A 13,724-nucleotide genomic window follows, 5' to 3' on the forward strand; every position below is an offset into this window, starting at 1 on the left:
TACTTTGCCGACAAAGGTCCATCTAGTCAAAGCTATGGTTTTACCAGTAGTTATGTATAGATGTGAGTTGGACTATAAAGAAAGCTGAGCGCCAAAGAATTGATGCTTTTGAACTGTGGTGTTGGAGAAGACTCTTGAGATTCTCTTGGACTGCAAGGAGATCAAACCAGTCCATCCTAAAGGAAATCAGTCCTGAATATTCATTGGATGGACTGATTTTGAAGCTGAAGCTGAAGCTCTAATACTTTGGCCACCTAATGGGAAGAACTGACTCATTGGTAAAGACCCTAGTGCTGGGAAGGATTGGGGGCAGGAGGAGAAGGGGACGACAGAGGATGAGATAGTTGGATGGCATTACCGACTCAATGGACATGAGTTTGAGTGAACTCTGGGAGCTGGTGATTGTCAGGGAGGCCTGGTGTGCTGCAGTCCATGTGGTCGCAAAGAGTCAGACACGACTGAGTGACTGAACTGAACTGAAAAACGCACATTGTGGGAGTCATTTTCTTCTCCCAAGTGAATGTCAAATGTAGTGCCACCAAACAGTTCAGGTACATTGCTTACAAAATATTTTAAAAGGTTCAAGGATGTCAGCTGAAGAATTTTATATTCCTCTGTTACTTGCAGAAAACTTAAATCCCTGAAGTTGCAGATTAGGTTATTAAATATTTGTTTTAACAAATGACAGTACCATCACTATCTTTACTGACCTGTGGATTGCTAAGAGTATTAAGTATTTCTAAAAGTAAAATACAAATAACTATTGAAAACTGTGTCGAAGTGTTTATAAAAGAGACTAGAACTATGCCCATGTAAATGTACAGGCTCCTAATCCCTAATCTGTAATTCCAAAACTCAAACACTCTGAAAACTGACATTTATTTGTAAGCATGAGGCTGTTTACAGTCTTAGTATTTTTCACACAGTAGGAATTTCTCATATTTCTTCAGAAATACAAAGTGTATAATTATATAGTGTTTCGTAGAATCTGGCTAGTGGAGATCATAGTTTAAGTTGTACAATACCTACATAACATAAATTAGGAAAATTCTGAACTTTAAAACACAAGTGGTTTGGATAAGAGATTGTGTACCAGTATAATTAAAAGTCAAAAATTTTAAATTTAGGTGTGCTCAGACAGTAAAGAATCTACCTGCAATGTGGGAGACCTGGGTTCGATTCCTGGATTGGGAAGATAACCTGGAGAAGGGAATGGCTACCCACTCCAGTATTCTGGCCTGAAGAATTCCATGGACTGTATATAGTCCATGGGGTAGCAAAAAGTCAGACACAACTGAGTGACTTTCACTTTCAAATTTTGATGATATAATACAGATTTTCAACATAACTGAATGCTATAATTAAAGTATTTTCATTCCTATACCATTCAAAAGACATTTATCTACACAATATAGTTATATATGAAAAATTTTCAGTTTTCTCCTTTCCCTCCTGAATATCTTGTTCTAGCATTAATATTTTATTTTTACAACATCTTTATAAAAGATTCACCCATGTCTCTATCATGTCACCATGATAGAGAAAAACAATGTAAGACCCAAATTATTCTTAGAATCATCCTGATAGTGTTAGGATCACAAATTGATAGCATCAAGCTTAAATAAAATATAAAAAGATAACCTTAGGAGGGGTACCTGTATAGTCCTACACTTAGGACCAGAGTCAGCTTCTAAGAAGAGTGTGGGAAAAACACATGGCATTTTTGCAACTCAGTTATAAACTTCAGTTTTTTTGCCATTCTAATACATAATAAAAGTATGTTGAACTTGCTCCCCAAATAATAATATAATACAGTTCTAGGATTCTTAATGAAACACTCTATCCAGGAAGAGAAATGATTGCCTATTCTATGCTCATCACAGAAGGTAGTGAATAGTATGATTGGTTATAAGACCATATTTTAACAACAGCATTAACCAACTCAGATAATTTTAGAGGTGAGTAAGCATGATGATAATCATTCTAGAAATGACTGTATGAAGAACAGTTGTAAACACTGAAATGTCTAATTTGAAAAATATAATTCTTGGTGAAAGTATGTCATAACAGTTGTCCTTTGAAATGAACCAATATAATACATTCTGTGTAAACAAGTTAGTATATGTCAACAGGTTAGAGTTATTGGAAATATTATTGCATATCAACAAAAAACAGACTGAAAATGAAAAGAACTGGGACAGGAATTATGGAATTACCTAATGGGAATGTGACAGAGCAATCTAGGTGATCCTTTTTATTCTGAAAGTCATAAATATCTCAACATCATACTGCACGTTTATAATATGGCTGGTTTAGAATCTTATCAACATTGATTATGTAATTTTCAGTATTTATGAAAAGATATTACCTACAAGACATAAATTTATGGAGAAAGATCAACTCTTCAGCATTTGCTGTACTGTCTTTTAAGTAAAGGGCCAATGAACCTTGTTTTTAAAAGAAAAATATCATTTATTGAGGGGTGATTATTAAAAACTTAATTCATATTCTATGATGCTTCTCATATCTAAAATATGCTATTCTTAAATAAGAGAACTGACTCATTATTAAATTTGTATATATATTAGCTTAAAATCCTTATAATATTTTTCTATAAAATAAGTAATTACAATAGTATATTAAAAATAAGTTATTCTTATAATATTACTACATGTAATATTATTATAATACATATACATAATGCATATTACATGTTATTACATAGCACATAAAATAATTATTTTATAAATATTTACTTATAAATAAAATTGTTAAAATCTAACAATTTTAAGTTTGTGAGAATAAAGCTGAACTTTTGCCTATTCTCCTGTCTCCAAAATACTTTTTTAAAGAAACTGGTTGAAATGCTTTTTTTGAAGGGAGGGTGATACATCAATAAATTCAGTACTTTTAAGCAGTATTAACCTTTTCTAAAGAAAGACAAATAAAAACTACTGGACAACAGACTTCCAAGCACTATCATTTCCAAAGACAGACCACAAAACTGAAAATGTAAAATATATCTTTCCAAATGTCATGTGTGCTAAGTCGCTCAGTTGTGTCCAACTCTTTGCGACCTCATGGACTGTAGCCCCCAGGCTCCTCTGTCCATGGGGATTCTCCAGGCAAGAATACTAGAGTGGGTTGCCATGCCCTCCTCCAGGGGAATCTTCCCAACCAGGGATAAACCCAGGTCTGCCACCATCAGAGCCACCAGGGAAGCCCAAGAATACTGGAGTGGATAGCCTATCCCTTCTCTGGGGATCTTCCCAACCCAGGAATCGAACCAGGGTCTCCTGCATTGCAGGTGGATTTTTTTTACCAGCTGAGCTACCAGGGAAGCCCGAATATCATAATAGTATTTAAAAAGCAAGAAAGAGAAAACTATCTGTTCTCACACTCTGGTAATTAAAAGCTGATCAACAGGTGATCTTCTTCCTCCACCAAAAAACAGATAAAATTTTCAAGAGAAACACCAGATAGGGACTCATGCTTCAAATCTCCCACCACCCAAGTGCTACTATTTTGTTTGAGGCAAAGTTGCATGTGAACTAATTATCTATTATTAAATTTTTCTCACCAAAATTTGCATATCACATCTACTAAGGGCAAAAATAATTATCAGAATGGAAATAAAGCAAAGCTCATTATATCTTATCACTTTTTCAGCTGCAGTAGGAAGGACAGAAGCTCCCAGGAGACATACCTGTGGCAGGGCTGAATTGAGCTGTCTCTGGAGCGAATCTCTGTCATAGATGACATCCTGCAGTCTTTGCTGGGCAAGTGAGAGGCTTTCTTGGGTTTCCCGAAGGGTGTCTAGAAGACGATCCCTTTCATCCAGCATATTCACCATCAGCTGCTCAAAATGGGAGTCTGAGTCCGAGCCACTGCTTTGTGAACCCCTTTGGCTCATTGGGGTGTCCTCATTAATCGTGGGCATCACTTCACACATCATTGCTTAAAGAAATTAAAGGGAAGAGAAGTCTTAGTAAAAAAAGATTTCCAATAAACCCACTTGACCCTCAGCTCACCCAACTCTTTGCAGCTCATCAGCCTTTCTCCTCTTCCCACTGCCCCAAATCCTACCATACTAAAAGTCTGACCTCAGTGAAATATAATTCACTGACTTCCTCAAACTAACATGCTTTCTCTTTGCATGACAATCTACATATCTCCTACCTACAAAAACACAGCTTGATTTCATTTACTTCTCAAAGTTTTTTTTTTTTGTATGATTTACCCCACATCATTCAATTTATAAGATGTTGCAACACTTATTAATTGGTCACCTTTCTTCCCATTCAAATTTACAAATCACTTATAGCTAATACCTCCATCTTACCCTTATTTGTTATTACATTGTTAAAAGCAAGCACAGTGGCTGACATTTAACAGGTAGGAAGCAAATGATGTTTGTGTTACTTAAATGAATGAATTAATGTTCATTCTTTCATTTAGAAGATCTGAAAATAATTGAGTATTCATTTATGTAAAAATCAGCTTTTGCTTTTTAATTTTATCAAATTTTTTCATACAACTATTTTAAAGCTTCTTGACTTTACAACTCTGATTTTATTATTACAAGCTCTCTTCCTGAATTCCTACAGTATTCTACACAGAGTAGATAAGTGATGCTGACTGAATTAGACACATGCTTTAGGATATAGACTGAAATGCATAAATTTGTTTAGGTTATTATACTACTAATTATACTTATTCTTTTGTTTCCTGCAAATTACTTTGTCTGTTTTCCATCCAAACAATACAAACTAACACTCTTTCAAATATTCCACAAAACAGATGCCATAAATTACATTAGCTAATGTAGAAAGTTTACATCCTAACTGCTAATCAGAAGCAGCTAGCCATAAAATAAATGAACTCTTCAGAATATTTTAAAATTAATTTATTTAAAATAGGAAAAACACATTAAGATGTAACATTGACTTGTTGTGTAGCATTTTAAAAATCAGAAATTATCTCATTTACTCTTTTCTTTTCTTTCTTATGTTTAAGAAAACATCAAATCCATCTCAGTTTCAGTTGTACTGAAGCCAGAAGCTATTAATTAGAGGGCTTGGTTTTGCAAAAGTCTGATGTGGAGAAAGGCTGGTTTGGCTGTTGATCCTGGAGCATTCTTTGGTTTTATAATACAAGGTCAATTTATTTTTCTGCCTACATAATCCTGTCCTTGGGGAAAATGTTTCTGGTGATATTTTTGAATAAAATGTCAAGATTTAACAGTTCAATAGTTAGTTACTTTTTATGTAGTTCTTCATATAAATTGAGTTATTGAATAGAGAAGTTCAATAATCTGTGAATTATTTGGTCAAGGCCCACTGAAAACTAGGAGAAACTTTTAAAAAGATGAAGTATTCTGTGACTGACAGCCTATACAGAGGAATTACAGCAGGGGTAAATTTTAGAACAATTCAAAGTAATGCTTTGAATTACTGCTCATCATTCAAAACACTGGGGTCCCTGGAGGCAAGAACTTGACTTGTTCAATTTCTTTTTCACCCTAAACTAAAATAAGTGATTCAAATAGGATGTATGAATATTTAAAAACACACATGTACATACTCAATCACACTCATGCATTTGCTAATATTGTTAACCACTTAATGGTTGCAAATAAATTATTTTTTATTTTTCTCAACCTGAATTGCATTCAAACTATTACAAAGGTGGGGAAAATGACACTCTTTTCTGTTATAAATTTCTTTACATTAGTTAAAAAGAAATTGGAAAACAAACAAACAAAAAGCTCCAATACATTTGAATATTTAAAGCATTTGGTTCACATGCCATGCATAAAATCCACAGCACTGAACAGCTGTGTCATTCTGAGAAATCATTATCAAGAGCCAATGTGTTTCTCTCTGACATTTAAGGTTAAAACAAAACACTGGGCAAGGAAATGGTAGCACAGGGACAATCAGTGCCAAAACACTTACAGGGTTTCAGTTTAAGATTGGTTAGACATTTTCAAAGTTGTGTTCTAAATGTGTCCTTCCTGAAAGAAAGCTCTGAGCCTACCTCTACTCTAAGTCACTCATAGTAACTTTACATTATGAGGAAAAACTTAACTGCAGCAATTACCTCAGCTACAGCTTTCTTCTGAATATGCTACTCTAGTTGTGACAACCATCGTCATCAGGAGGTATTAGACATTCACAGACTTTAGGCTCTTTGATCAGTATAAAAGTTGGTCTGACTTAGTTGAAAGATGCTATGATGAGAAGCAGCTAAGGGATTTAGAAAGTCCATTAAATTTACACTCAAAAGAACTTGATTCAATTCAATTCCCAAGGCATGTGAGCCAGAGCAGTTCACTTCATGTCTCCAAACTTTGGTTTTCTTTTCTGTAAAGTAGGAATAATAATGTAGGCATTTTTAAAAAACAAGCCCATAGCTCCAATAGGATACCTGACTGAGAATACATAGTAAAATTATAAAGAACTATTGCAGATTCAAGTATTTATTCCTATTATAAAATGGCCAACATTCACCTTTGCAAAAAGAACATTTTACCTGTATGATTTACTCTGCTTCTGTGCCTAAAGGTTTAATTCCAGTGGGTGCTCTAAACTTCTCAAATCCAATTGAAAAAACAAAAATCAGACTATGCAAAAGTTACTTAGAAATAAGATGAATACATGGTACATGCTTTTTTACCCTCACAGTCAACCCAAAGGAGTAAATCTAAAGTCTTCTCATCAAAATTAGAAGGAAAACATTTGTCTACAAAAAATAAGGCAACTTTAATGAGCTAGCTTAGTTTCTTGCAATAAAACTGATATTACATCTAATATAAATTACAAAATAGTTGTATATTCTTTGAAATATACTATAACTTATTAAGTGCACATTTTAGGTGTTAAAAGCAGTTAAAAATCTGTATTCAGTGTAACTTGCATAGTACAGAAGGCTGTAGTCATTCAACTGATCTTCTATTTCATCCTCATATTGCCACTTTTAACTTCATTCTCAATATTAAAAACTTCACTGTATGACATAATTCCTAAAAAAACTAGAGAGAGCCTACTAACAATTTGCTTTGATATTTGACTTTCCATCATTCCCTCCCCAAAATCAACTGATACATGAATTATGTTATACTCTTCTAGATGTTGATGCCCTGGTCATTTAATTACTGAAGGTTTCAAGGGCTAGTTAGAGACATTGTTTATTTTTTTGTTAAAAAAAAAAAAGCTGTTTTAATTATCTCAGTGCTGAAATTTAGCTTGAAGAATTTTATACCAGGAAAACCAATTTCCTTATTCTTAGCACATAACCTTGACTGTCTTCTAAATCTCTGATTTCAAAATAAAACTTTTGAATGCCCACTGGAGTCATTACCCAAGGGCTTTCAAGATCCAGTGTTTCTTAGCAATATATGCTATTCAAACAGTATGTATCCAGATATGACAGTGCTACAAAAGCCTTTTTTTTTTTTCTGCCAATGAATCACTTTATTCAAACAGATAATTAGGATTTAGATCCTACTGGAGGCAAAAATCTAATTATTCTCTGTAGTCAGTTTCTTCTGCAAAGATTTAGTCTTTAGAACCTACCTATCTCCACCTCAGTTAATCCACAAGGAATAATTCGGTGAAAGAAACCCTAGCCATTGTCTGATTACACTACATGAATATTCCTCCTCCTATTTAACTCTTTGAAGTACCCTGTCCTCAGGAAATATTATTATATTTTTAATGCCAGCATTTTGCACTTTCTTTATCCTAGTGCATTTACAGCTGGCCAAAGAGCCAGCACACTCCCATAAGGCTGGCTGGACAGTTCCCTCTCAGCCACACACCCCCCACCACCCTGAAGAAGTTGACTTCATAATTTCCACACCAAAATTGTCCATACTGCCCAACAGGAGACAGCCAAGGCAGAGGAAATAGAAGGGAGAGGGTGGGGGTGGAAAGCAAAAGGTAAGGAACAGTAATTGACAAGGAGGGAATTTGCATCTCATCTTCCCTGGGGGCGGGGTGGGGCCGGGGCTGGGAAGGGGGAAGGGGTAAAAAAATAAAGCAGATGGGAAACCGTGTAACTCAAACACAGTTTCTGTACCTAATGTCTGTAATTTCGGGTCCCGCTTCTTCAATTGAGCAATGACAACCGCAGTCTCAGGCTTGACGAGAGGGGAGGCTCACAGCCGGCACTCCTGGACCATTGCCCTAGCAACGGGAGGAGAAAAGCAGCTTAGACACTCGGGTGCCCCGGCGTTCTCCCGGAACGTGCCCCGGCTGGCTGGCGTGGCAGCAGCTCGGCATCTTCCCGCGGCTCCGTCAGCAGCCAAAAGGAGAAGCGTCCATCGGAAAAATGGCATATTACAAATTTTGCTTTGGGAAGCAGAGCTCGGTTCAGACCATTGTCAAAGGGAGGAGAGGGGGAGGCGGCTCTTAAAGCAGCAGCGACCCGTTTGCTGGAGCAGCCGCAGCTCTTCGCGTACAGCTGGAGACCCGGGGCGGGGAGTCGGCAAGTGGGGACTGGGTTTGACTCGTAGAAACTTAACCAAGCGGCGCTACTCCGCGACCGGGCCACCTGGAGGATGTCACCCCCAAACGTGAGCTTTGGGAAGAGGTGTGAGGAGAATCTGGAAGGGAATTTTTCCAACCAGCCCCCGACCCGGAGCCCCTCTGGAGTTTATGGCTACCTCCAGGAGTTGAAAAGCTAAAGGAAAGGAGTCCGCAGGGATGCGATAAGCAGGGCAGATCCCCTCCTGGCCCCCTGCCTATTTCCAAGCTAAGGGTGTCTTATTTCACTTAAAAGAGCTGCTGCTTCTCCAGAAGGGCAAGCAGTCAGAAACCCCACACCCAGCTTCGCCTCCTAGCCTCTTTGCTGGCATCGCTTGGCCGGGAGAACCAACCTGCTGGGCGCCAGTGCGGATGCTATAGCATCTTCTTACTTGCCTGTGCTGTTGCTGCTGCCGCTCCTCCTTCTCCGTCTGTCTCCCCCAACCCCCACCCCCTTCCTCCTCCTTGGCAGCCGCCACCTCCTCTTCCTCTGAAACAAGGGCTTCCCCTGGAAGCTGGTGCAGTGGTTTCCACCGGCCCTTAAATAAATTCTGAAGTAATCACGTCTTTGCTCTCCTCCTCACGTACACGCGCTCGCGGATACACACGACTCCCCCAAAGCTGCTGAGGCTTGCGCTGGTCCCAGTGCCCCCGGCAAAGGCAAGGGCTGGGGATGGGCAGGTGTGAAAAGGCGGGTCCGTTCCTCCTTGCCCTGGCTTCACGCACAATGGTCTCTACAGGAAGACGTGTGTTGGCCCGTACTGCTAGGGACAGAACAGGCTTGAGCATCTTCTGGCTCTCTGGCCTTCCGTGCTTGTCATTTCTTTAACCGGCTTCCTTCTCTCAAGACCAAGGGCATGGGACCCGTGGTTGTGGAGACCTGAGTCAATCCAGGGTGTGGCGGCATCTGTCACTTCTCATTACCTCTCCAGCTCTTTTCCATTCATAGCTTTGGAGATGAGAATTGTGTGTTAAGTACTCCCTGGCAGAGTAAATTTTAGCTTTGAGCGGTCTGCTCCCAGGATCTTTTCCAGTTCTCTCATACCTGTACACTCCTTAACATATTCTCCTTCTTTTCTGCCTCTGCTGTCCATTCATGCAAACCCATCAGGGATAGAGAGGAAGCAGAAGACAGAACTGGTGCCTGCTCTAAACAAAAAGGAAAGGTTTCAATAAGGGAAATTAAGATATCCTAGTTTAGTATAAGGAAGAGGACATGCAGGAGGGAATTGGGAGAAGGGTTCAACATTGTATATTATTTGGAAGTTAGTACAAATACCTTATGATGTAGTGCAATAAATCCAAAAGATATGTTTCACTTGTGTGTTAGGCAAATAGTCCAAAGCTACTATAGAAATACTATTCAAATAACAGCTCACTTCCATTAAGTACAGTATTCAAGAAACATACCATTTTATGTGAGGGGTAGCATTTAATTAAGTTAATGACCTCACAGTAGAAGGTGAGCTCAAGCTCACATATTTACCCCCTTCTCTTCTAGACTGTTACTCAAATTCTGCATCACAACATAATCCTATTAGAGTTAAGTATAAGAGTGTGTAAAGATTCATTACATGTCAACTGGAGCACTGTTTTTCAAACACAGAGTACTTATTGCTGTTGTTTAGGTCACCAAGTCATGTCCAGCTCTTTTGGGACCCCACAGACTGTAGCACGCCATGCTTCTCCATCCATGGGATTTCCCAGGCAAGTATAATGCAGTGGGTTGCCATTTCCTCCTCTAGGGGATCTTCTCCAACCCAGGGATTGAACCCATGTCTTCTGCATTGGTATGCGGATTCTTTACCACTGAGCCACCTGAGAAGCCCCATAGATCACCCATGGATCTTGTTCTATTATAGATTCTGACTCACTTGGACTGGGGTAGACCCTGAGATTCTGCACCTGCAACAACTTGCAGATGAAACCACACTTTGGGTAGCAAGGATCTAGATCACCCAATCAACCTACCATTTGATGTTGACTTAAATAGTCTTAACCACAGGAAAACTCATTAAGTCACAAAACACCCCAGCCCATTTTCAGATAGATCTAATTTAATAACAGATTTTTCATACTGATCATATATCAGTATTCATAATTTTCATTCTCTGGAATTCCCCCGGAAGATATAAAATGTTCTTTATACCTCAGAAACGTTCTTATTTTTAGAGACAGTTGACATGTCTCTGTACAAGAATTTCTTCCTTCCTTCCTTATAATTTCCTTGGTAATCAACATTTGCTAAGTATAGCCACAAAGTTGTTATTAATAGTATTTCCAAGAAAAGTCTTGATTTGTCTGATTCCTATTCATATAAGAAGTACAAATATTAATTTTAAATATAATGCCCACATATAGTTGATACAACAGAGTTGAAGGCCACCTAAGAGTTGATAGCACAAAAGAGAACAGTTTGATAATGGATGGCAGGAAACATAAAGAATATTTTACAAAGAATAAATTGTCTTTATGGTCATTCTCAGCTTAGAAACTGTATGTTCTAACATTCTCACCCTTAAAACCACTGCAGAGAGTGTAAATAACATTTAGGTGATATAGTCAGCTCCTACACTAGTTCTAATCTAGTGGATCTCAAGTTTAGCATGCAAGAGAATCTCTAGAGGGATGGTAACAGAACAGATTTGGGGGCCCCATCCCTAAAGGTTCAGATATGTCCAAAATGCTACTGGGGAAGAGCACAGAAATAGTTCCAGAAAGAATGAAGAGGCTAAGCCAAAGTGGAAACAGGCCAAGTTGTGGATGTGTCTGGTGGTGTAAGTAAAGTCTGATGCTGTAAAGAACAATATTGCATAAGAACCTGGACTGTTAGGTTCATGAACCAGGTACACTGGAAGTGGTCAAACAGGAGATGGCAAGAGTGAATGTCAACATTTTAGGAATCAGTGAACCAAAATGGACAGGAATGGGCAAATTTAATTCAGATGACCATTGTATCTACTACTATGGGGAAAAATCCCTTAGAAGAAATGGAGTAGCCCTCATAGTCAACAAAAGAGTCTGAAATGCAGTACTTGGGTGAAGTCTCAAAAACGACAAAATGATAGTTCATTTCCAAGGCAAGCCATTCAGCATCACAGTAATCCAAGTCTATGGATAAATAGGCAAATGAAACTGAATTTGACTGGCTCTATGAAGATCTACAAGAACTTCTAGAACTAACACCAAAAAAGATGTCCTTTTCATCAGAGAATTGGAGTGCAAAAGTAGAAAGTGAAGAGATACTTGTATTAATAGGCAAGTTTCTCTTGGAGTACAAAATGAAGCAGGGCAAAGGCTAACAGAGTTTTGCCAAGAGAATGCACTGGTCATAGCAAAAACCCTCTTTCAACAACTCAAGAGAGAACTCTACACATGAACATCACCAGATGGCTGATTCCAAAATCAGATTGATTATATTCTTTGTAGCCAAAGATGGAGAAGCTCCATAGAGTCAGCAAAAACAAGACCTGGAACTGACTGTGGCTCAGATCATGATGAGCTCCTTATTGTGAGATTCAGACATAAAGAAACTAGGGAAAACCACTAGGCCATTCAGGTATGACCTAAATCAAATCCCTTATGATTATACAGTGGAAGTGACAAATAGATTCAAGAGATTAGATCTGATAGACAGAGTGCCTGAAGAACTATGGACAGAGGTTCATACCATTGTATAGGAGGCAGTAACCGAAACCATCCCCAAAGGGAAAAAAAATGTAAGAAGGCAAAGTGGGTTGTCTGAGGAGGCCTTACAAATAGCTGAGAAAAGAAATGAAAGACAGGGAAAGATACAGCCAACTAAACGCAGAGTTCCAGAAAATTGCAAGGCAAGATAAGAAAGCCTTCTTAAGTGAACAATGCAAAGAAATAGAAGAAAACAATAGAATGGGAAAGACTAGAGATCTCATCAAGAAAATTAGATATACCAAGGAAATATTTCATGCAAAGATGGGCATAATAAAAGACAGAAACAGTAAGGACTTAACAGAAGCAGAAGAGTTTAAGAAAAAGTAGAAAGAATACACAGAACTATACAAAAAAGGTCTTAATGACCCAGATAACCGCGATGGTGTGTTCACCTAGAGCCAGACATCCTGGAGTGTGAAGTCAAGTGGGCCTTAGGAAGCATTATTACAAACAAAGCTAGTGGAGGTGATGGAATTCCAGCTGAGTTATTTCAGATCTTAAAAGATGATGCTGTTAAAGTGCTGCATTCATTATGCCAGCAAATTTGGAAAATTCAGCAATAGCCACAGGACTGGAAAAGGTCAGTTTTCAACCTAGTCCCAAAGAAGGGCAATGCCAAAGAACATTTCAACTACTGTGTAATTGAGTTCATTTCACATGCTAGGAAGCTAATGCTCAAAATCTTTTAAGCTAGGCTTCAGCAGTATATGAACCAAGAACTTCCAGATGTACATGCTAGATTTAGAAAAGGCAAAGGAATGAGAAATCAAAGTGCCAACATCTGTTGGATCATAGAAAAAGCAAAAGAGTTACAGAAAAACATCTACTTCTGCCTCATTGACTACACTAAAGCCTTTGACTGTGTGGATCACAACAAACTGTGGAAAATTCTTCAAGAGATGGGAATACCAGACCACCTTACCTGCCTCCTGAGAAATCTGTATGCAGGTCAAGAAGCAACAGTTAGAACTGGACATGGAACAACTGACTTGTTCCAAATTGGGAAAGGAATATGTGAAGGCTGTATATTGTCACCCTTACTTACTTAACTTATATGCGGGTTACATCATGGGAAATACCAGACTAGATGAATCACAAGCTGGAATCAAGATTGATCGAAGAAATATCAAAAACCTCAGAAATGCAGGTCACACCAGCCTAATGGCAGATAGTGAAGAGGAACTAAAAAGCATTTTGATGAAGATGAAACAGGAAAGTGAAAAAGCTGGCTTAAAACTCAACACTCAGAAATGAAGATCATGGCATCCGGTCCCATCACTTCATGGCAAATAGATGGGGAAACAATGCAAACTGTGTGAGACTTTATTTTCTTGGGATCCAAAATCACTGAAGAAGGTGACTTCACTCATGAAATTAAAAGCCACTTAATCCTTAAAAGAAAAGCTCTGACAAACCTAGCACAGCATATTTTAAAGCAGAGACATCACTTTGCCAGCAAAGGTTCCTATAGTCAAAGCCATGTTTTTTCCAGTAGTCATGTATAGA

The 13,724-nt window shown here is 38.2% G+C and overlaps 1 protein-coding gene across 1 annotated transcript in view; it reads right to left on the reverse strand.

Moving 5' to 3' along the window:
* PPFIA2 (PPFI scaffold protein A2) overlaps window positions 1–13,724 on the reverse strand; it is a 509,952-nt gene that overhangs the window by 475,625 nt on the left and 20,603 nt on the right. Inside the window, exons 2-4 of the mRNA XM_081594854.1 lie at window positions 8,083–9,677; window positions 6,103–6,365; window positions 3,707–3,957 (exon numbers count right to left, since the gene is read on the reverse strand). Coding sequence (XP_081450980.1) covers window positions 3,707–3,955 — 249 coding nt within the window. The 5' untranslated portion in view covers window positions 3,956–3,957; window positions 6,103–6,365; window positions 8,083–9,677. The remainder of the gene's footprint in view (window positions 1–3,706; window positions 3,958–6,102; window positions 6,366–8,082; window positions 9,678–13,724) is intronic.

The sequence above is a fragment of the Giraffa tippelskirchi genome, chromosome 4 (genome assembly GCF_054371585.1).
Source record: "Giraffa tippelskirchi isolate mGirTip1 chromosome 4, T2T-mGirTip1v1.2.pri, whole genome shotgun sequence".
Lineage (NCBI taxonomy): Eukaryota > Metazoa > Chordata > Mammalia > Artiodactyla > Giraffidae > Giraffa > Giraffa tippelskirchi.